The sequence below is a fragment of the Ceratotherium simum genome, chromosome 33 (assembly GCF_057802395.1).
Source record: "Ceratotherium simum simum isolate JZ-2026a chromosome 33, ASM5780239v1, whole genome shotgun sequence".
Classification (NCBI taxonomy): Eukaryota; Metazoa; Chordata; class Mammalia; order Perissodactyla; family Rhinocerotidae; genus Ceratotherium; species Ceratotherium simum.
In genome coordinates this window covers 20738783-20763943 of record NC_141932.1, presented here as the reverse complement: position 1 = coordinate 20763943, position 25161 = coordinate 20738783, and the positions used below count along the sequence as shown (strand labels likewise).

The following is a 25161-nucleotide window of genomic DNA, read 5'->3' as shown; positions in this document are numbered from 1 at the left end:
ATTTTGTTGTTTAGTGGCAAAAACATTTTCAGGTGGGAAAATGGAATAGTTTGAGCAACAGAAAAGGAATAACCGTGTCCTGTACCATTAATAGTATTGGCTATTGGCCAGGTTTCAGGATGATAGTTAGTAACATCAGATGAACTGTGAACATTGGAATTTGACCTCTCCATCATAATAAATTGTTTTAGAGCTTTGCAATCTGTACCTTGAAAGGGAAAAACCCACCAAGGTAACCCAGATGTACTAGAAAGGGGAAGTTGGCCACATATCCAACAATTGGACTGATTAATATGTGAAGCAAAGGAATGAGCCTATTGCTTGAAGACATGCCATCGGAGGCCCATTCAGATGTGGATTGAATAAACAACCATAGTATCAGAAAACCTTAAATGACATTCTCCTAGTTAATTAAAAGATTTTGTACTTAAGCTCTGCTGAGTGAAAGAGGCCAGACACAAAAGATTGTGTGATTCTGTCTGTATGAAATGTTCAGAACAGGAAAATCCACAGAGACAGAAAGCAGACTGGTGTTTGTCAGGGGCTGTGGGGAAGGGGGAATGCTAATGGGTGTGGGGTTTTCTCCTGGGTGATGAAAATGTTTGGAACTAGATAGTGGTGGTGGATGCACAACATTGTGAATGAACAAAATGCCACTGAATTATACATGTTAAAATGGTTAATTTTAAGTTATGTGAATTTCATCTTAGTTTTAAAATATATATTGATAAAAAAGGAGGTGTGGTGAAGAGTTTGGGTTCTAGATCCAGGCAGACAGTGTGAATCCTGTGCCTCCACTCACTAGCCATCTGACCTCAGACAACTGATGGCACTCTCTGCCCTCTGTTTACTCATCTGTAAAGGGGGCATGATCATTGTACTCACCACAGGGGCTAACTGGATAGGATTCTAGTGTAGTCATGTATGCACAGATCATGGAGCACAAGGAGTTGATAAATGGAGGCTGTGGTTGTTCTGGGGAAGAGAGAAGTCACTCAGGGTGAGCTGTGGCCTGGGAGGTGAAACTGTAGAGATCCTGAGCCAGGTTTCCCCTTTTAGCCCCTGTTTCTATATATACACCACTTCTGGAATTCTCTTAACAAAGGAAACACTTCCTTGAGTCTTTAGAAGAGCTGTGGCATGATGGAAGGAGGTGAGACTGAAGAAAGGACTTGTCCACGGAGGTGGCAACCAAGGCGGGGGAAGGATACAGGCTTGCAGCGGGTCTCTCAGAGTGGGGAAGACATGGAGAGAGTCAGGGGCCATTCTCTGCAGAGATGGGGATACTTCATGACCCTGGAATCCTTAGACCCCCTTCCTCAGCACCCTCAGTGGGGCAGGAAGCTGATCTGGTACACTGGGGGCAGTTTGCCCACACCACTCTCCAGGGGTATGAGGTCGATGTCCTCAGGGGCCACGGGGCTAGCCACGGAGAAGTTCTGGAGGATGGTGGTAAAGAAGAGGAATAATTCCATACAAGCGATGCTTCACCAAGACAAATGCGCTTCCCTGTGGGCACAGGGGATCACCAGTTTGGGCATGGGGCAGGTGGACATTCTTTGCCCTGTCACATCCCAAAGCCCAGACACATGTGTCCATTGCAACAGATTTTCCTAAGATTGGCCTTTAACCTACAATTTATGGTGGATATTTATATGGTTCCCAGACCCTGTGAATCCAGGGTCAAATCTTTGGGTGGATGTGCCTTGCACATTTTTCCAGGAGAGAGTGTATAGCTTCTGTTAGATTTCCAAAAGGTTAAGTGGCCCCACAGAATCTAAGGACCCACTTTTTTTTATTTTTTTTGTGAGGAAGATCAGCCCTGTGTTAACATCTGCCAATCCTCCCCTTTTTTTGTTAAGGAAGATTGGCCCTGGGCTAACATCTGTGCCAATCTTCCTCCACTTTATATGGGACGCCGCCACAGCATGGCTTGACAAGCAGTGCATCGGTGCGCGCCCGGGATCCGAAACGGCAAACCCTGGGCCGCGGCAGCAGAGCATGCGCCCTTAACCACTGTGCCACCGGGAAGGCCCCAAGGACCCACTTTTATACCAGAAGATGTGGAGAGATTAAAATATTTGCCCAGGGTCAAGCTTACCAAGATGTGCCTTTGGGACCTGATCTCACTTCTCAAGCCCCCTCTAGGGTTGTAGTGAAGATGGAATGGGTTAATACAGGTAAAGCAACTGGTATATACTCAGTGCTAAATAAACAAAGACCTCTCCTTGATTGTCTCAAGAAGTGGATGGCACCTGCACTCTGGTGTTTTGGAAAGGGAGTGTGGGTCCACCTTACCTGTGGAGAAAGGGATAAAAGCTTCATTCTTCTTCATGTCCACCCTCAGGATTGGCATCCAGAAAGTGGTCAGGGTTGAAAGCATCTGGTTTTTCAAAGTTACATGGGTTATGGAGAGCAGAGCTCAGGATGGGATATACTTCAGTGCCCTTTGATCACAAGATCAAGGATATTGTCATCCCCTTCCCCACTCCACCCCTAAAAACAGAACAAGAGAGTCCTAGTAATAAAACCAACAATAAGTCGAGTTTGGAGTTTATGGGAACCCAGGATGCCCACCCAAAACAGATGTGGGAGCCTGGCTGGCCTCACCCTTGGGGATGATGTACTCTCAGAAGCGAGTGTCTTTGGTGACCATGTCGGGCAAGCCAAAGGCGATGAGCTCCCTGAATCTCTGGATCTCATGGATGACTGCATCAGTGTATGGCATTTTGGCTCGGTCATCGAAGGCTGGAGGGCAATGTGAGCTAATCACCTGATCAATCTCCTTGTGGACTCTCTTTGCACAGAAGAGTGGGACCAGTGAACCTCATTTCAAAGAGACATTTCAGCAGGGACACTGCTCTATGGGCCAATGAGCAAAAAAATACCTCTAGTAAAGGGTTATATTATTGACACCCCTCAGAGCAACCAGTTTGGGGTGAGGGGGGGAGGAAGGACGCAATAAGACTTCTCACCCGTTGAAATCTAATGAATGTTATGGATTCTCTCCCCACATGCACAGGTAAACACAGACACATACATATCCACGTGTGCCACATTTTTGCACAGAATTTCAGATTAATAACTCTAGGCTATGAACCTGTCAAAATTCTCCAAGATGAGTAGAAAAAAGAACTAATATTTACTGTGTATGTAGGATAGATGAGGTACTGTGCAAGGTCCTCAGGAATATATCAGTGAAATAGATCAATATATTATCCTGTGAACAACTGGATAAATAAATCACTACATAAATCAATCAACCAATGGATCAATTCATGAATGGAAAGGTTGATGAATGGAAGAACATTACTGAATGTATGTACATATTTACATATCAATCAATAGACAAATTAATGAATCCTTAATTAATAAACATTTCATAGACAAATAAATTACATGAATGGATGAATGGCCAGATTTAGGGAGGAATAAGTGAATGAATAAATTAGTGAGGGAATGAGTAAATAAAGGAATAAATAGATGGATGCATTGAATGATTAATGAATAAATCAAGGATGAAAAAATGAGTGAATTATTAAATGGACAAATGAAGGAATGGATGAAGGATGAATTGAAAGACTGACTGATGGAAGGATCAAGGAGTGAGACCTAGCTCATAGAAGCACAGAAGGATGCATGAATGCATGAATGAGCCAATGAATTAATGACAAATAGTTCATTCAATTACTGTTTCAAAGGATCAATAGATGAATCAATTAATCCAAATAAAGAATGGGAGTGTATGTTTTTGGATAAATCATAGATAAAAGAAGCTGAGGAAGCAGGTTAATTAATGAATAAAAGGACAGACTGATGAATGGACAGATGAATGGATGAAAGATGGATGGATGAAAGGTTGCATGGATGAGTTGATCTTTAATTGATCAGAGAAAACAGTGAGAGAACAGATAAACATATTCATTCATCCATCCACCAACATGGCTGGCCTAGTTGGGGGCTCCTTCCAAACCTGCAGTGATCCAGGTATAAGAGGGGAAAGTGCCCTCTCATTCAGGAAGAAGCCCAGCCTCACTTCTGCATTCCAACAGGGGCCAGAAGATCTCCCTTGATTGGCCGTCGCCAGCCTGCCCACCTCTGATGTGTGGGTATTTGGGCATGAGCAGGAATCCATAGCGGAGAGTGGTGCTGGTGGTCTCAGTGCCAGCGAAGAAGAGCGAGAGCACATTGATGATGAGGTTCTGCTGGTGAAACTCGTTGTTGGGGTCAGAATTCTCCTGGGTCCAGAGGGTTAGGGTTCATGTCAGGAAAGGCACATGTGTCTCTTGAGATGCCATCCACCTGTTTCTGGGTCTCTCATGCTGTCTGGCTCATTTTACTATTCCCTATCCTCTGCGGATCTAACCGTATATCTCTATTTCTGTCTCGCTCAGTCTCTCTTCACTCTGTCTGGCTCTGTTTCACTCTCTCTCCATCTCTTTGGTATGTTTGTCTCTTTTTGTCTCTCAGCGTCTTTCTGCCTCTGTGGGTCTATTCAACTGTATTTTTGCCCTTGTCACTTATTTCCAGTATCTCTCTCTCTCTCTTCCCTACTTTCTCTTTCTTTTCATCTCTCTCTGTTGCTTCCCGCATCTCCCCTCCCCTTTCCTAAATCCCCTCCTCAGTCTCTCTTCTTCCCTCACCCTCTTCCTCTCCCTCCTTCTCATCCCCCAGTCTTTCCTCCTTCCCCTCCCCTCCAACTCCCCTCTCCCAAACCCTACTTTTTCCATGAGGAGCAGGTAGGTATCGATGACGTCCTGGGGGTTGCTGGGGTCCAGAGTTTCCCGGTACTCCTCCACACTGTGGGGAATGAAGGCATTGATTTCCTGCAGGTTTTTGTAGACTTCCCTGATGTGCCAGGAAAGTGCTTCAGGAAGTCAAGGAAGAGCTCCAACACCTGAAGTAGGAGGGAAGGGGCTGTGAGGTCCTCCTGGGGCTGAGAGAGCCGGTCACAGGGAGGGGCAGCCCTGCTGGACCCTAATAAATTCAAGGGAAATCTCAGTCTCTCTCTCTCTCTGTCTCTCTCTCTGTATCTTAGTCCCTCGCTCACTGATACTATGTCTCCTTTGATCTGTTATTCTCACATTTTTTTCTTTCTGCATCTTCCTCTCTCATCCTCCTCCAAAAATTGTCTTTTTGTTGGTCTCTGCCCCACCACGCCATCTCTCCTTATCTCTGTGTGTCTCCTCTTCTTATCCTCTCTCTGGGCTTCCCTTGCCTACCTAAGCAGTTTATCTGTTTTACTCAAACCTCTCCCTGACTCTTTCCACCTCTTGCATCTGCCTTGCTGTGTCAGGCATTGATAATAGGATGTTTATACAAGATGAGCCTACTGACTATTTAAGGCGATTTATTTATTTTGAAGCCTATTTACATTATTTTGTCTGATGATAAATATAATACCTAACGTTGCAAATAATGGCAAAAAGTGCAGAAACGTATCAATGTAAAATTCCTTCTTAATCTCTCCCTCTATAGATAAACACTGTTAACTTTTTGGTGGATCTCCTTCCAGATTTTTCTCTCTCTGTGATTCTCTATGGGAGGAGATAATTGAAACCACCTGTTGGGCTTGTCACACATGCTCTCACCCCAGACCCCATTCCACACTTGTAACAGTCGTACCTGTGAATCTGACACACACCTGGTGAAGAGCAATGGCCAGGCATACTGTTCTGCCATTTAATTTTTTGACTTAATATACAATAGGGGTATTTCCAGATTAGTCGAAAAAGCGAAACTTTATTATTTTTCTTTAAAAGAGGAATATATTCCTTCATAATCTGGGAGAAATTCACAGAAAGAAGGAAGAGAAATGGGGGAAATGAAGAAATGCAGTTCTTATTTTCATGTATCCTTGAGTTTCTTCAAGTGAGGGACTTTGCCCAAGACAGAGGCAAAGATTCACAGGAAGCAGGGACAGAAGAGGAGAGAGCCTGAAAGCCTGATTCATTCTCTCTGTCTCTCTCTCTCTGTCTGTCTCTCTCTGTCTCTCTCTCTCTCTGTCTCTCTCTCTCTGTCTCTCTCTCTCTCTCTCTCTCGCTGTCTCTCCCTCTCCCTCTCACACATGCACACACAGACTCACACACACTCGATTTTCAATTGTCTCTCTCAGGCTCTCTTCATCTCTGCCCTTCTTTGTCTTGTTATCTCTCTGTCTTCTCTCTTTTCCTCTCCTCTTCTCTCCTCTCTCTCCAAGCCCTCATTCCTTATTCTCTCTATTTCTGCCTCTACTTCATTCCTTTTTCTTTCTCTCAGTCTCTCAGTCCCTGTCTCACCGACTGTCCCTCCCTCCAGTTCTCAGTCCCTGTCTCTCCCTGTGTCTCTGCCCTTCTTCCATCCCTAAGCTGCATTTCTGGCCCCCAAAGCAGATCACTCCTTTCTCCTACCCTGGATGCCCCCTCGTCCCCACTGTCCCTCAGCCTCTCCCTGACCTGGCTGGAGAAGGAGCTGATGAGCGCAAAGGACTGGTAAACAAGTCCAGTAGTCGCAGGAACTCAGGATCCCTGTAGAAGTGTTTTCCAAAGACATTGGAGGAGGGGGCCGGCCCTGCGGCGCAAGTGGTTAAGTGCGCACGCTCCGCTGCGGCGGCCCGGGGTTCGCCAGTTCGGACCCCAGGCACGCACCGACGCACTGCTTGTCAAGCCATGCTGTGGCGGCATCCCATATAAAGTGGAGGAAGATGGGCACGGATGTTAGCCCAGGGCCAGTCTTCCTCAGGAAAAAAAAAAAAGAGGAGGATTGGCAGATGTTAGCACAGGGCTGATCTCCTCACATACACACAAAGACATTGGAGGAGATGATGTTGGTGGTGATGGCGCAGGAGAAAAAGGTGGAGTCCTGGAGGGCTCCTAGGGGGAGGAGGCACAATTCAGCAGACACAGACTCAAAGCCCTGAGCATTTGGCTGCTGCCCCAGTTCTGTGTGACTGTCCTCAATCGCTCAGCCATGACGAAGAAAACAGAACCAGAAACAGCTAACACTCACTAGCCCATATTACATGCCAGGCCCTATTGTAAGCACTTAACATATTGTTTTATTTAATTCCTACCACAACCCTGTGAGAAGCGTGCAATTCTGTTATTGTCCTCTTTTCACAGATGGGTGACAGAGAGGTTACTTCATTTGACTAGGGTTACCCAGCTACTCATCACTGGCACCAGGACTCAGACTCAGGAGGCCCAGCTGCAGGGCTGTATGATTGGTCTCCACTCAGGCCACTTCTCTGACTCTGGAAGCAGGTAGACATAAGTCCCAAGGGCAGGGGTGGTGCAAAGCAGGTGTTTTCAATCAATCACTTGTGCAAATATAAAACTCTGCTCTCCCTGTCCCTTATCTGTCACCCCCGTCAGCTCCTCCCTCCCTCTTTGGGCTCTGGTCTTCCAGAATCGGAATCCTCCTGCACTTGTTAGTTGATGTCTGAGTAGCCAGACTTGGCCCGGTTGGATGGAGGGTGGGCTGTGAGCTTTGGAACCTCAGATGGGTGCAGCCTCTCTCTCTGGGTCTCACCTGTCCGTCTTCTCTGGTTCCCCTGCAGATCCTTTCCTGAGCCTGTCTGTCTATCTCTCTAATTTTCTCTGCCTCCGTTGCTCACTGCCTTTTTTCTTTCTGCCTCTCCAAGCCTCTTCCACTCTTTCTCTTGTCTTTCTTGGTCTTGGTCCCTCTATCTCTGTCTCCTTCTCTGTCTCTCTGTGTCACTCTCTTTCTTCCTGACTTTCTTCTCAACCCTCTGTCCCTATTCCTCTGTTGCTCCCTGTGTCTCTGCCTCTGCCTCTCCCTCCCAGTCTCCACATTTATGTTCTGCAATCTCTTAAGAAAAGATCCCGTCAACTTTGTGTCTCATAAATCCCTATTTAACGAGAATCCAAAAACAACCGGAAGTGCTTCTTTGATGGTCCATCCAGCTGCCTGAGAGCAGAATACCTCTCTGCCCTGTGCTCACTGCCAGCTCATCAGCAGTTCACTGCAAGAAGGAAAACTCAGTTCACCATTTTCAAAATGTCTGCAGTTTTCCCTTTTCTCTCTTTGCTTTCTTTTATGTAAGTCCTGTTTTTCCCTTTGATACATACAATTAATCCATGCATTGGTCTCCCTGAACACAAGTACAGACTGTGCTAATACCTTATTCTATGTCTTTGGTTGTTCTCGACACTACACATCCAGCAGCTCTTCCGGCTTTTCATTTCCTTCTCCTGCTCATCCCTGTCCATCTCCATGCTCCTCTCTCTGTCCCTGTCCCTAAGTCTGATGGTCTCTCAGGCTCTGTCTTTCTCTATCTCTACCCCTCTTTCTCTGCCCACGTCTACCCCTCCGTCTTTCTGTTGCTATGTACCCCTCATCTCTCCTGATTCACCATCCTTCTTTCCTCCCCGTCCCCCGGGGCTCACCCTTGGTATTCCGCAGCTCCTCCAACAGACACTGAGCCTCCTCCTGAATCCGCTCCTCCACACTCCGCTTTCCCATCCCGAAGTCCCTCATGGTGGCCAGAGAGAATTGGCAAAGGGTCCTCCAACGTTCCCCGTTGGCAAAGAGCACACTTGGGGGTGTAGAAGTTAGAAGGAGACTCTGGGTCCTTCTCCACTCCTTACCCTCCCATCCCAGACTCACCTGCCCAATCCCTATCCTCCAACCTGCCTCCGCCAGGTGCCCTTGAGATATTTACCATATCCCTGGAAGATTGGCTCAATAATAGCGATTTTCCCCCACCTCAGAAAAGGTCTCAGCTTGGTCCACCAGGGCCTCCCAGGTGGCCTCTGTCCCACACAGCATGACCACAGGCCTTGGACCCAGGGTCACCATGAAGACACCCCGTATTTCTCTGCCAAGAATACCCCTCCCAGAGTTGCTGTTAGTCAGTGTGCATGTCCGTGATCGCCCAGGTTGTTAAACCATTAAAACACTTACATATAGATTGATAATTAGCTGCTGCCCCCAAGACCCTCCACCCCAGGACCCAGCAACTAAAGGATTAATGAGTCACCCAGCCAGGATATGTGTGATTGGTGCCCTAAGCAGTAGAGATGTTTAAATACTTCTAATATCACCCTTGCCTATACCCTTGAATCTAGCCAGATCTCCCTGGCATCACAACTAAAGAATCATCCTTCTTGTGACCCGAATTCAACCTGCTGTCTGCCTCCTGAAATTTTGCCCAGAGATCTACCCTGAACCCACTTGGTAGACATGAAGGGAAAGAGAGGGCTCTCTGGGGTGATCATAAATTTGAAAAATCATAACATCAGTACAGGGACTTGGGAAATGCCTCAGCTGTACTTACCGAGGCTGAATGCATGTATACTCAGTGATTCAACGACTTCACTCTCAACAAAATGCCAAACAAAACTGTATATATGGATTCACCAAAAATATAAACACGGAGATTCACAGAAGCCTTATTAATGACATGTTCAGCACCATCAATACAGAATAAATATATAATGATGTATTCATGTCATGGAATACTAGGCAGCAATGAAAAAGAACAAACCACTGCCACACCTAACTGCATGAATGAAACTCACAGACATAATGTTGAGCGAAAGCAACTAGACACAAAAGAGTCCATGCATCATAATTCTATTCATATGAAGTTCAATAACAGATAACATGAACATATGGTAAAAGGGTAGTAACCGGAAGGGGGATGAGAGGAGGTTTCTGGGGAAAAGCCATGTTGTTACTTATCTGTGTGTCAATTACATGAGTATGTTTGTTTGAGAAAATTCACTGAGCTGCACACTTATGATTTGTGCTTTTTTTATGGTGATGTTAAACTTCAATAAATAGTTGACTTAAAATCATAAAAGGGTTACGTTTACTTAAAACTTACTCACATTGATCTCTGCAAAGCCTCCGCACTGGTCTCCCTACTTTCATTCCTGTCCCCCCTACAACTGTTTCACCACCCACCCATCCCACCCCACCCTGAGGCCAGAGTAATCCCATTAAAATGTAAATTAATTAATATCCGTAACCTGCTCCAAAGCCTCCAATGCTCCCACTGTGCTGAGGGTAACACCAGATGTCTCCACCGTGGAACCTGTGCCCCTACATAACATGGTCCCATCACCCCTCTGACTTCTCCTCCCACTCGCCCCTTGACACACTCGGATCTAGCCTCTGTGTTGTCCCCCAAACATGCTGTCCTTCTCAGATTTTCTTACAGAGTTCCAGTGTTCTTAAACTGACACCTGCCTCTCTCTGGTGCCTTCCACCTGCATCTTTCAGGGCCTCTGCTCAGAAACAGACCAAGACTGAGCAGTATCTCCCACCACTTTCTAAAACATCACTCTGCTTTATTTTCATCGTAGCTCTTGTCTATCTAATATTTCCTTATTTGTTTATTTTGTATCCCTGTCCAATGCCACATCACAAATGCCTAGAATATTCCCTGGCTCACAGAAGGTGCCCAGTAAATTATTATTATATGAGTAAATAAATGAATGAGTGGATTGAAGTAGCTGCCATTTAACTTACTATCCACCAGGATCTATGTAATATCCCATTTAATCCTCATAATAGTCTTAGGAGGAATACATTCTTGTGGTCACCATCTCATTTTACAGAAGAGGAAGCCAAGAGTAACAGTAGAATAATGAGTGAGAATTAAATCTGGAACATGAACCCACGTCTATCTGACCCCAGAAGGATTTTGGAGCCTATGGAGGAATGGAGGAGGAGCAGTGCCACCCTCCCCAAACTGTCCCAACATGACACCCACTAGCCCATGCCCTTTCCCTCCCTCCCTCTCTCAATCTCTCTCTCTCTCTTCCTCTGTCTCTACATCCTTCTCTCTCCCTTTCTCTCTCTCCACAAAGATGCAATGACAATGGAGGATCATGGACACCTTGAGGATCTTTGGAGGGTCTATGGAAGAGGTTTAGGGGCTCTGGAACTCTCAACATTTTATGCTAAATGTGCATGGATATTTGTAAAGGAGGGCTTTAATCAAATTCCCAAAGGATTTAGGGATCCCCAAATTGTGAGGCAGCTTCAGTCTACGAGGGCATTGGAGATGAAGAGACCTCTGTGCTGGACCCAGCTTCCCCTCTGTGTAGTCCCAGCTGTGTGACTGGGCACAAGTGCCCTCCCCAGGCTGAGCTTCCCTGTTCATCCCTCTAAGATGAGGGCAGCACCTCTCCCAGCCCTCTTATTTAAACAAGACCTGATGAATTCCAGGGATGATACAGATGAATCCTAGTCACGTAATTCTGAGTGAAGAAAGTAAGTCCAGGAGTTTACACGAAAGCACGGCACCCTTGTGATACATTAAAGACACTGAAAATGAAATAACATGCACTTGGGGCCTCCAGATCTGTGGTAAAATGCTCTCTATTAAAAGCAAAGGGATGACAGCCCAAGACTCAGGAGTGTGGTCCCCATGGCGGGGGAAATAGATGGGGTAGCACGGGGCAGTTGGAAGTTACTGTCAGTGTTCCAATTGTTCTGTTGGATAGTCGGGTCATGGGTGTGGATTATTATTAATTAACAAATAGATCATCAAATGTGAAATCATGCCTGGAAAACAGTGACACAGAGCCTAGTAAATACTCCACAATGTCAACTATTATTATAGTGCATTAATGTTCATTATTGGTAAGCACTCTGTATCTGGTCTCTGTCCTGCTCTCCCGCCGTCTCCCCATTGTCCTGGCACTGCCATGAGCCAGTCTTTGCTGTCTTTCGTTGGCAGAGGAGAAACTTACTTGATTTGTGCTACTTCCCCTTTTTCTCTCTCTCCCAGTGGTGAGCAGACACCCAGGAACACGACAGAGGGCTGTAGATGAGGGTGAAATTCTACACCCATGGCTCACACCCAGGGCCTCTTAATGCCCAGTTGCCTGGTCTAGAGACAGTACCCACACACTTCCAACTGAGCAAGGACACCTCTGAGTGTCTGACCTCCATCCACCATGCTTCAGCTCCATTCCCCTTACTCACCAACCTTCATAGATCCCACCCCTGAGCCTAGAAGGATGCCTCCCTCCTTCTGGTGAGTGATCCCCAAGTATAGAGGCAGGGAGCCATCCTCAGACCCTCTCCATCTGTATCTCACCCTCAGGAAGGATTTGAGTAAGCCTCTTCTGTCCATCTGCAGAAGGTTCCTCAAGAAGGGCAGAGGTCGCAGTCCTGGTGGGAGGCGGCCGTGGGCCTTCAGGAGAAGCAAGAGTCCCATGAGGAGAGTAAGGAGGAGCACACTGAGCTCCACGGTCTCAGTCTGACTGCCTTCCACCCCACTGCAGGCTCGAGCTGGACCTTTTATCCTGAGCCTGCCTCCCCACCCACCTATGTAAAGTCCTCCATTCCCCACCTCCTCTTTCACCATTGTCCAGGAATGTGAACTTTACAGAGAGGAGCTAAGGGACCCATACTTGTGCTCTGGCAGCGCAGTGACCTGCTCACTCCTTACTTCTGCATTCCCTCCCTAGCTGTTGGCAGAGATACTGTGGTGGAGATACCAAGGTCCATGTGAGTGTGTATGTGCATGAGCATGTGTTTGTCTATTTTTCTGGGTATGGGTGAGCATGCAATGTATACTTGCTTTGACCACGTTTGTGTGTTTATGCTTGCATGCATTTGTCCGTGCCTTTGCATCTGTGTGTGTGCTTGTATGATTTTCATGTGTGAAAGCGTGTTTGTATTTTTGTAAATATGCTGGTGTATGTTTCTGTATATGAGTCTGTGTGCTTATGTGCATATTTTTGCATTGGGCGGACTTACATGTATTTATATGGTGTGTTTGCATTTGGGTGGTGATCGTGGTATATGTCCCTGTGTGTGAGTCTGTGTGTGCTTGTGTGTTTGCGCATCAGCCATTTCCTGTCTCTATAGGGCCGGCAGACCCTCAGTGTCTCTCTCTCCAGTTCCCCTTCCTTTGTCCTCCTTTCTGTGACAACCACAGATGAGAGTGATGGTAGAAATAGAAGGAGGGAGGAGACACACAGAACTGGTGAGACTCAGAGGTGGAGAGGGTCAGGTGGAGAGAGATGGAGAGACTGAGACCTGGCAGGTGGAACGTTGGGGTCCTCTGGATGTCTGATTGCTCTGAGCACCACCAGGCAGTTCTCTCCCTGCCTCTGGCTCTGTCTTCACAGTGTGGGACTTTTCTCTGACCCTCACTGACAATCTGTACGTGTGTGGCTCTCTCTCCTGCTTTCTCTGTCTGTCTCAGTGTCTCTGTTTCCCCCTTAGGGCTCTGAGCTTCAGGAGCTCAGAGACTGGGTCCAGCTTGATTGACATCCACTCTTCTTGTGTCTCTCTCAGTCATGACTCTGAGCCTGTCCCCACCCAGCCTCTGGCAGGCTCACTCCGTATTTGCCAAACATGTGAATGAATGTGTCCACATCCACCTGTCATGGCCTGGGCCTGGCTTTCCACCTCTCTCTGTCTGTCTCCTTTAAAATGGATTGGGTAAAGATGAGGCAGCATCATTCTTGCTTTGCACAGAGTAACTGACTTAATTCTCACCCTTCGAGGTAAGTATTGTTGTCATTCTTGCTTTATTGATGGGGAGAGTGAGGCAAAGAGAGCAATTTTTGATGCTTCCCTTCCCTTTATCTTTTACATTATAATTAAATGTTTGCTAACCTGTTCTGATATAGAGCTGCAATTTTCTGATTTTGTCTGTCTGTTTCTCTCCTTGCTCAAGGCTTTGTAAACCTTTGACTTTTTGCTTCAGGTAGGAGGGCTTCCTTCATTATTTCTTGTAAGGCAGGTCTAGTGGCAATGGACTCCCTCGATTTTTGTTTATCTTGGAAAGCTTTTATTTTTCCATCATATCTGAAGGATAATTTTGCTGGATGGAGTATTCTTGGCTGATAGTTTTCCAGTATTTTGAATATATCATTCCACTCTGTCCTAGCCTGTAAAGTTTCTGCTGATAAATCAGCTGAAACCCTGATGGGGGTTCCTTTGTAGGTTATTTTTTTCTCTCTTGCTGCTCTTAATATTTTTTCTTTGTCATTGACTTTTGACAGTTTTAATATTATATGCCTTGGAGAAGATCTTTTGATTGATGTAATTAGCAGTTCTATTGGCTTCATGAACTTGTATGTCCCATTCCTTCCCCAGGTTCGGGACGTTCTCAGCTGTTATTTCTTTGAATAATCTCTCTGCTCCTTTCTCCCTCACTTCTCCCTCTGGGATACCTATAAGCTTTATGTTACTTTTCCTAATTGAGTCAGATGTTTCTTCAAGAATGTCTTCATGTTTTTTAATTCTTAGTTCTCTCTCTTCCTCCACCTGAAGCATTTCTAGGTTTATATCTTCTGGCTCACTAATTCTCTCCTCCATAAGGTCTACTCTATTTTTTATGTTTTCTACCTTATTTTTTAATCTCATTCATTGTGTTCTTCATCTCCAGAATTTATGTTTGGTTTTGTTTTAGAGCTTCAGTCTCTTTGGTGAAATATTCCTCTGTTCATTAATTTTATTCCTAAGCTCATTGAAATGTCTGTCTGAGTTTTCTTGTAACTCATTGAGTTACTTTATGACAGCTATTTTGAATTCTCTGTCAGTTAGACTTTAATCTGTGACTTAAGGTTTGGTTTCTGGAGAGTTGTCATTTTCTTTCTGTTCTGCCATGTTACTGTAGTCTTCATGGTGTTTGATGAGTTGATCCTCTGCTAGCGCATTTGTTGTAGTATTCAACTTTTCTTATTTGGGTATGGCTTTGGTTACTTTGGTTCTAGTCACCCGGGTCTCTTGTTCCTCCACTGGCTTTCCAGCAGCCTCGATACTGCTGTCCCATGCATCACCTGTACTGCTGTTCTCAGGTTGACTTGGGGGTTCTGGTTGCACTGCTGCCAGGGGTGCTGGGTTCACAGATGTTGCTATCACTGGCGGGGGTCTGGGGACCTGGGGACTTGTATGCAGCCCCTGCCGCTGATGGAAATGGTGTTGAGGTTGCTGCCAGTGCAGGCTGGGTCACCAGTTCTGCCCTGGTTCCTGATACTTCTGGTCCCAGATTCCATCTGCCACTAGTGGGAGGTGGGCAGCGGCTGTTTTTTTCTGTTCCTGCCCCATCTCCTCATAATTGTGTCAGTCTAGCCACTCTGTGTTGGCACAGTCCAGGACACCACTGCTTGGTAGGACACATTTGCGCAGGCAGGGACACTGCCTCTCGGTGGATCACACTTGTGCACACAAGGCCACCATGGCTCGGTAGGCACTCCCACAGGCAGGCTACCACCACTCCACAAGAGTTCACACACGGGCTGGGTTGCCCCCACCTCCACTCACAGTGGCCCTGTCGACTGCATGAGGATCAGCTTCCTGGGTCACTGCCGCTGGGGAAGGGGTGGGGGCTACTCACCTAGTTCCACTGCTTCCTGGGGGTTCAATCCACCCACCTTCAGATGTATAGCTGCCTGGATCTCTCAGGGGTCCTGCTGTGCTGTGTAGGAAATCTTCTTTTGGTTAATGGATGTCCGTTTAGTTGTAACTTATAGGAGAGAGATAAAGGGAACAATTCACTCCTTGATGATGCTCAAGAGGATTATCTTTAGTTGTTTTTGTGGCTGCTTAGGGTTCATAGTATACATCTTAACTTAGGACGTATTTTTATGATTCCCTTTTCTCTCCTTTGTTGACTTACTAGCTACAACTCTTTGATTCATAATTTTTGTGGTTGCTTTAGGGTTCATAGTATAGATCCTTAACATCATTATCTACCTCCAAGTGATACTATGTCACTTCACATATAGAGTAAGAATTTACTATATTATATTCTGGAACACTAGGCTATTGTTTTCATACATCTTACTTTTACATAGGCTATAAACCTCACACTACCTTGTAACTATTTTATTTAAACAGTCAATTATCCTTTTAAAAGATTTAAATAATAGGGGGAAAAATCTTATATATTACCCATACAGTTACCATTTCCAGTGTTCTTCATTCCTTTGTGTAGATCCATATTTCCATCTGATAGCATTTTCCTTCTGCCTATAGAGCTTCCTATAACATTTTTTGTGGCATGGATCTGCTGGTGATGAATCCTTTAAACATTCATATATCTGAAAACATCTTTATTTTGTGTTTGTTTTTGGAAGATATTGTTGCTGGATATAGATTTCTAGATTGATAGATTTGTGATTTCTTTACTGTAAGGTGTTGCTCCACCGTTTTATCACTTGCACTACCTCTGTTGAGAAATCTGCTGTCATCTTTATCTTTATTCCTCTGTACATCACATGATTTTTCCACTATCTGCTTTTAAGATTCTCTTTTTAGCACTTGTTTTGAGGAATTTGATTATGATTTGTCTTTAGTTTTTTTATGTTTTTTGTGCTTGAGGTTTATTGAGATTCATGAATCTAAATGTTTATAATTTTCATCAATTTTGGAAATTTTTCGGCCATTATTTTTTCAAATATTTTTTCTATACCAACTTTTTCTTCTTTCTTTCTTTTTTTTTTTTTGGGAGGAAGATCAGCCCTGAGCTAACGTCCATTGCCAAGCCTCCTCTTTTTTGCTGAGGAAGATTGGCCCCGGGCTAACCTCCATGCCCATCTTCCTTTACTTTATGTGGGATGCCGCCACAACATGGCTTGACAAGCAGTGCGTCAGTCCATGCCCGGGATCTGACCCTGTGAACCCCAGGCTGCCAAAGTGGAGCACGCCACTTAACTGCTATGCCACTGGCCTGGCCCCTCTCCTTTCTTTCAAGGACTCCAATTGTATGTATGTTAGGCCTCTTAATATTGTCTCCACAGCTCACTGATGCTCTTTTTATATTTTAAATTGTCTTTTCTCTTTGTGTTTTATTTTTTTTTTATTTTTTACTGAGGTATAATTGACTCATAACATTATATTAGTTTCAGGTGTACAACATAATGACTTGATATTTGTATACACTGTGAAATGATCACCACAATAAGTCTAGTTCACATCCATCACCATACATAGTTACAAAATTTCTTTTCTTGTGATGAGAATTCTTAAGATTTATTCACTTAGCAACATTCAGATGTGCAATACAGTATTATTAACTATAGTCACCATGCTGTACATTATATCCCCATGACTTATTTATTTTATAACTGGAAGTTTGTACCTTTTAACCCCCCACACCCATTTTGCCCACTCCCCACCCCCTGCCTCTGGCAGCCACCACTCTGTTCTGTTTTTGTGTTTCATTTTGAATAGTTTATATTGCTATGACTTCAAGTTCATTAATCTTTTCTTCTGCATTGTTTAATCTGCCTTGTATCCTATCTAGTGTATTTTTCATCTCACATACAGTATTTTTCCTCTCTAGAACTTTGATTTGGGTCTTTTTCATTTCTTCCATATCCTTATTAACTCTTTCAGCACATGGAATACAGTTACAATAGCCATTTTAATGTCTTTATCTGCTAATTCTAAACCCTGTATCAGTTTTATTGACTTCTCCTCATTATGGGAGGTATTTGTCTGCTTCTTGCATGCCTGGTAATTTTTTGTTGGATTCCAGACACTATGAATTTTACCTTGTTAGGTACTGGATATTTGTATTCCTATAAAGATAAAGACTCTTGAGCTTTTTCTGGAACACAGGTAAGTTACTTGGGAAATGTTTTATCCTTTTAGGTCTTGTTTTAAAGATTTGTTCAGTGAGTTCTGAGAGGTGTTCAGTCTAGGACTAACTATTCCCCTCTACTAAGGCAGGATTTTCTTGAGTCTCAATGCTTCATGAACTATGAATTTTTTCAGTCTGGCTGATAGGAACAGACACTATGCCTGGCCTCTGTAAGCAACTGGCACTGTTTCTTCTAATCCTTCCAGATGGTTCTTTCCAAGGCTTCTGCTTGTTTCCACACACACATATGCATTGATCAGTACTCAGCTGGGTGTTCTCAGGGGACCCTCTGAAGATCACCAGAATTCCCTCTCTGTGCAGCTCCTAATTTGTACTCTTTACTGTGAATTCCAGCTGCCTTGGACCCCTCAGACTCTCCGTCTGTCTCTTCAATTCAGGAGTGCATTGGTTCAGTTGATAATTGCCCAATATGTGAATGAATGTGTCCAAGTCAGCCTCTCTATCAGCTTTTTTCTTTATATCTCCATTAAAATGAAGAGCCAGAGGAGGAAGTCAAGATGGTGGCTTAGACAGACTCTGAACTCACCTCCTCCCATGGACACAGCCAATTCACAACTACTCGTGGAAAAATTACCCCTGAGACAGAACTGAAAACTGGATAAGAGGAACTCCTGTAACAAGGGACAAACCTAATTGAGGTAGAAGAGGCAGAAACTCCCTTCTGGAGAGGAAAAAGGCTGCCTTCACAAGCCGTAGTGCCTCACGGCCACCCAGGAACAGCCCAAAGGTACGCAGCCCTCCCTGGAGGAGCGAGGCCCTGAGTAGGGGAGCACCCCCTCTGTGGGCATTTTGTGGACCCAGCACAATCGAGATGAGTGGCATAATATCTGACTTTGCCTACTACTAAAACATTGGGGAGTACCCCCAGAAAAGCTATTTCACAAAGAAATTAAAACTGGCTCTTAAAGGGCTCACATGCAAACTCACCCGTTTCAGAAAGCAACCTAAAATCACCAGAAATAAAGGTGCACAATGCTTTGGTGAAAAGGGACTCACCTAATAGGCCCTGAGTGCATCTCAGTGAGAGGTGCGACCTCTCCAGGGAATGGGACATTGGCGGCGGCCATTGTTGTGGCCTGATGTGGGCGTGCGGCCACAGACGCCATTGGAGTTCTCCCTGAGGCCTGCTAGCCAAGGGTCTGCCCCATCAGCTAGAGCACCGATTTAATCCAGCTCAGCCAGGGCAGGCAGCCCACCCTAGAGACTGGCCCCCCCCCAACAACAAGCCCTCAGGCAACTTGTGGGCCTGCATAGATTGGTGACTGGATTCTCAGCAGCCTGGCAAGTGAGCCGACTTCAGTGGGGCAGGGCGTGCACAACGAGGGGGTGGAGAGTGTGGGGTGGTGGTGGAGTGTGTGGGGCTCCCGCCGTGGAGAGACTGGGTCCTCTTCGGGAGGTCGGGGCACGCACACGGGGCAGGACTGTGTTGACTGTGTGTGTGGACCTGTGGGCGGCAGGGCTTGTCAGCTGCAGAAGACTTGTGCTTCTCAAAGACCCACATAGGGGGTTTGCCCCACCTTCCAAAGCCTAAAACAATTGGGTGCTCCTGAACCTGAGGCCAGCCCCACCCAGCTGCAATCCTCAGAGAGCTGACAAGAGACCTAAAGGCTGGAGGCTTATAGCAATTGTAAGGCCCTGAGCCTAACAACCTGCCACGCTGGGGGCCTACTCACTTAAAAGAAATGCTGTAACACAAATGTGGTATTAGAACTTGCCGCCAACTGTGCTGGGGCTCCCCACACCCGACAAAGAGACTGAAGGGCCCACAACAAATACAAGCAGCTGAGCATTACAACAGCTGGCCAGGAGCATAACTCCGCCTCCCTAGGTGCCTACAGGGAGAGCAAACAGGTCACAACAGAAGGACACACGTAGCCCACATACGGGTCATCCCTGGAACATTGAGAACTGAGGGAAGCACACTGCAGGCCTCCTAAGCCATCACTTACATAAGGTCACCTATCCAAGAGCAGGAGACATAGCTGACCTACCTAATATGTAGACACAGCACAGGGAAAGAGGCAAAATGAGGAGGCAAAGGAATACATTCCAAGTAAGGGAACAGGACAAAACCCCAGAAAAGGAACTAAGTGAAAGAGAAATGAGCAACCTACCAGAGAGAGAGTTAAAACAAAGAGTGTTAAGGATGTTCACTGATCTGGGGAGAAGAATAGATGAACTCAGTGAGAATGTCAACAAAGAAATGGAAGATATAAAAAAGAACCAATCAGAAATGAAAAATACAATACTGGAAATGAAAAATTCACTAGAGGGACTCAAAAGCAGAGTAGAGGATACAGAAGAACGGATCTGCGAGCTGGATGAAAGACTAGAAGAAATTACCCAAGCTGAATAGGTAAAAGAGAAAAGAATTAAAAAGACTGAGGACAGTCTAAGGGACCTCTGGGACAACATCAAGCTCACTAACATCCGTGTTATAGGTGTCCCAGAAGGAGAAGAGTGAGACAAAGGGGCAGAGAATCTAGTTCAAGAAATAACAGATGACAACTTCCCTAACCTAGGAAGGAAACAGACATCCAGGTACACGAAGCACAGAGAGCCCAAAACAAGATAAACCCAAAGAAGCCCAGACCAAGACACATCATAATCAAAATGTCCAGAATTAAAGATAAAGAGAGAATCCTAAAAGCCGCAAGAGAAAGTCAAGTTACATACAAAGGAAACCCCATAAGGCTATCAGCTGACTTCTCAGCAGAAACCTTACAGGCTAGAAGAGAGTGGCACGATATATTTAAAGTGCTAAAAGGAAAAAACTTACAGCCAAGAATACTCTACCCAGCAAGGTTATCATTCAAAATGGAAGGAGAGATCAAAAATTTCCCAGACAAGCAAAAATTAAAGGAGTTTGTCACCAAGAAACCAGTGCTACAAGAAATGTTAAAGGGACTTATTTAAGGGGAAAAGAGAAGACCACAAACAGGAAAAAATATCTATTTCCATGATAAGAGGGTAATGGATACAAATGCACAAAAAAGAGGTTAGATATGATATGAAAAACATAAAAGGAGGGAGGAGAGGAGTTAAAGAGTAGAGCTTTCAGACAGAGGTCAAACTAAAGAGACCATCAATTCTGTATAGAAGAAGAAAGGAACAGAGAAGGACTACTAAAACACTGAGAAAATAAAAGTTAAAAAATGGCAGTAACCACATACTTACCAATAGCTACTTTAAACGTCAATGGACTAAATGCTCCAATTAAAAGGCATAGGGTGGCTGATTGGATAAAAAAACAAGACCCATATATATGCTGCATACAAGAGACACACTTCAGACCTAAAGACACTCACAAACTGAAAGTGAAGGGATGGAAAAAGATACTCCACGCAAATGGCAATGAAAAGAAAGCTGGAGTAGCACTACTCATATCAGACAAAATAGACTTTAAAACAAAAACTGTAAAAAGAGACAAAGAAGCGCATTACATAATGATCAAGGGAACAATCCAACAAGAGGATATAACACTTGTAAATATCTATGCACCCAATGTAGGTGTACCTAAATATATAAAGCAATTATTAACAGACATAAAAACAGAAATAGACAGTAACACAATAATAGTAGAGGACTTTAACACTCCGCTTACACCAACGGATAGATCATCCAAACAGAAGATCAATAAGGAAACATTGGCCTTAAACGACACACTAGAACAGATGGACCTAGTAGATATACAGAGCATGCAATCCAAAAAACGAAGAATACACGTTCTTTTCAAATGTACATGGAACATTCTCCAGGATTGATCACATATTAGGCCACAAAACAAGTCTACATAAATTTAAGAAGATTGAAATAATACCAAGCATCTCTTCTGACCACAACGGTATGAAACTAGAAATCAACTACAGGAAGAAAATCAGATAAGCCACAAATACGTGGAGATTAAACAAAATGTTACTGAACAACGACTGGGTCAACGAAGAAATGAAAGAAGAAATCAAAAAATACCTGGAGACAAATGAAAATGAAAATACGACATGCCAGAATTTATGGGATACAGCAAAAGCAGTTCTAAGAGGGAAGTTTATAGCAATTCTGCCTTATCTCAACAAACAAGAAAAATCTCAAATAAACAATCTAACAATGCACCTAAATGAACTGGAAAAAGAAGAACAAACAAAGCCCAAAATCAGTAGAAGTAGGGAAATAATAAAAATCAGAGCAGAAATAAATGAAATAGAGACCAAAAAAACAATAGAAAAAATTAATAAAACCAAGAGCTGGTTCTTTGAAAAGATAAACAAAATTGACAAACCTTTAGCTAGACTCACCAAGAAAAAAAGAGAGAAGGCACAAATAAGTAAAATCAGAAATGAAAGAGGAGAAATTACAACAGACACCTCAGAAATACAAAAGATTATAAGAGAATACTATGAAAAGCTATATGCCAACCAATTCGACAATCTGGAAGAAATGGCTAAATTCTTAGAATCATAAAACCTTCCAAAACTGGATCAAGAAGAAGTAGAGAATTTGAATAGACCAATCACCAGTAAGGAGATCGAAACAGTAATCACAAACCTCCCCCAAAAATAAAAGTCCAGGACAAGATGGCTTCCCTGGTGAATTCTACCAAATATTCAAAGAAGAATTAATACCTATCCTTCTCAAACTCTTCCAAAAAATTGAGGAGGGGCGGAAGCTCCCTAACTCATTCTACGAAGCCGACATTACCCTGATACCAAAACCAGACAAGGACAACACAAAAAAAGAAAATTACAGGCCAATATCACTGATGAACATTGATGCAAAAATCCTCAACAAAATACTAGCAAATCGCATACAACAATACGTTAAAAGGATTATACACCATGATCAAGTGGGATTTATTCCAGGTATGCAGGAATGGTTTAACATTCGCAAAACAATCAACGTGATACACCACCTTAATAAAATGAAGAATTAAAAACACATGATCATCTCAATAGATGCAGAGAAAGCATTTAACAAGATACAGCATCCATTTATGATAAAAACTCTGAATAAAATGGGGACAGAAGGAAAGTACTTCAACATAATAAAGACCATATATGAGAAACCCACAGCTAATATCATCCTCAATGGTGAAAAACTGAAAGCTATCCCTCTAAGAACAGGAACCAGACAAGGATGCCCACTCTCACCACTCCTATTTAACATAGTACTGGAAGTCCTAGCCAGAGCAATCAGGCAAGAGAAAGAAATAAAAGGGATCCAAATTGGAAAGGAAGAAGTGAAACTGTCACTATTTGCAGATGACATGATTTTATATATAGAAAACACTAAAGAATCTACCAGAAAACTTTTAGAAGTAATAAACGAATATGGTAAAGTTGCAGGATACAAAATCAACATACAAAAATCAGGGAAGAATTAACATAGATAAGATGTCCATACTTCCTAAAGCCATCTATAGATTCAATGCAATCCCTATCAAAGTTCCAACAACATTTTTCACAGAAATAGAACAAAGAATTCTAAAATTTATATGGAACAACAAAAGACCCCGAATAGCCAAAGGAATCCTGAGAAAAAAGAACAAAGCTGGAGGTATCACACTCCCTGATTTCAAAATATACTACAAAGCTATAGTAACCAAAACAGCATGGTACTGGCACAAAAACAGACACACAGATCAATGGAACAGAATTGAGAGCCCAGAAATAAACCCACACATCTATGGACAGCTAATCTTGGAAAAAGGAGCCAAGAACATACAATGGAGAAAAGAAAGTCTCTTCAAGAAATGGTGTTGGGAAAACTGGATAGCCACATGCAAAAAAATGAAAGTAGACCCTTACCTTACACCATACACAAAAATTAACTCCAAATGGATTAAAGACTTGAATGTAAGACCTGAAACTATGAAACTTCTAGAAGAAAACATAGGCAGTACACTCTTCGACATCAGTCTTAGCAACATATTTTCAAGCACCATGTCTGATCAGGCAAGAGAAACAATAGAAAAAATAAACAAATGGGACTACATCAAACTAAAAAGCTTCTGCACAGCAAAGGAAACCATCAACAAAACGAAAAGACAACCTAACAATTGGGAGAAGATATTTGCAAACCATACATCTGATAGGGGCTTAATCTCCAAAATATATAAAGAACACATGCATCTCAACAACAAAAAATCTAACAACCCAATTAAAAAATGGGCAAAAGACCTGAACAGACATTTCTCCAAAGAAGATATACAGATGGCCAACAGACACATGAAAAGATGTTCAAAATCATTAACTCTCAGGGAAATGCAAATCAAAACTACAATGAGATATCACCTCACGCCCGTCAGAATGGCTATAATTAACAAGACAGGAAACAACCTGTGTCGGAGAGGATGTGGAGAGAAGGGAACTCTCATACACTGCTGGTGGGAGTGCAAACTGGTGCAGCCACTATGGAAAACAGTATGGAGATTCCTCAAAAAATCAAGGATAGAACTACCTTATGATCCAGCTATTCCACTGCTGGGTATTTATCCAAAGAACTTGAAAACACCAATGCATAAAGATACATGCACCCCTGTGTTCATTGCAGCGTTATTCACAATAGCCAAGACTCAGAAGCAACTTAAGTGCCCATCAAGGGACGAATGGATAAAGAAGATGTGGTATATATACACTATGGAATACTACTCAGCCATAAGAAACGATGAAATCCAGCCATTTGTGACAACGTGGATGGACACTGAGGGTATTATGCAAAGTGAAATAAGTCAGAGGGAGAAGGTCAAATACCGTATGATTTCCTTCATTAAGTAGTAGATAATAACAACAATAAACAAACACATAGAGACAGAGATTGGATTGGTGGTTACCAGAGGGGAAACGGGGAGGGAGGAGGTTGAAAGGGATAATTCGGCACATGTGTGTGGTGCTAGGTTGTAATTAGTATTTGGGTGGTGAACATGATGTAATCTATGCAGAAATAGAAGTATAATGATGTACACCTGAAATGTATACAATGTTATAAACCAATGTTATTGCAATAAACAAAAAATTAAAAAAAAATGAAATGGAGAGCCAACATCTTGCTCGCAAAGCTAAACAAACCACTTGCCACCCCCTAAGATCCTGATGTAAGGGGTGGGGGTGGCTGAGTCACCCCACATGCATCGGAGTGAGGCAAGGGCAATGCTTTATCTGAGTCTGAAAGTCAAAGCTGCCAGGCCCAGCATTACCCCATACTCCTCCATCTCAGGTCGGGGGGACTGAAAATTCTGACCTCTTGAATTCAGGAAAGTACCTCTTGTACTTTCCTGACCTTGGAGAGGTGCCACCATGGACTTGCCTGACCCCAGTCCTGGCTCCTGCTGTGCTGTGTGATCAGGCACTGAGCCTGGGTCCTCATGTCAGTCCTGGGAATCATTGATGGAGAGGCATAAAATGCTTTACCAAAGTAGCTCACACAACCCTCACCAGTTGAGGTAGGCATTTTTGTCATCCCCACTTTATAGATAAGGAGAGTGCAGCACAGAAAAGTTGAGAGTTTTACCCAAGATCACACCTAAGTCTATAAGTAGATTCAGGTTCCAAACCCAAATAGTCTAGTTCCAGAGCCTACTATTT

General features: G+C 43.8%; 1 protein-coding gene across 1 annotated transcript; it reads right to left on the bottom strand.

Annotated features, from left to right (window-relative positions):
- Positions 1-1328: 1328 nt before the first annotated feature.
- On the bottom strand, positions 1329-8478 carry LOC147912883 (cytochrome P450 2B4-like). The gene is made up of 6 exons (XM_087421937.1): positions 8388-8478; positions 6776-6851; positions 4722-4848; positions 4097-4238; positions 2654-2748; positions 1329-1439 (listed from the first exon to the last, which is right to left on the bottom strand). The coding sequence occupies exons 1-6, from the start codon at positions 8476-8478 to the stop codon at positions 1329-1331; spliced, it is 642 nt and encodes a 213-aa protein (XP_087278063.1).
- Between the last annotated feature and the right edge of the window lie 16683 nt (positions 8479-25161).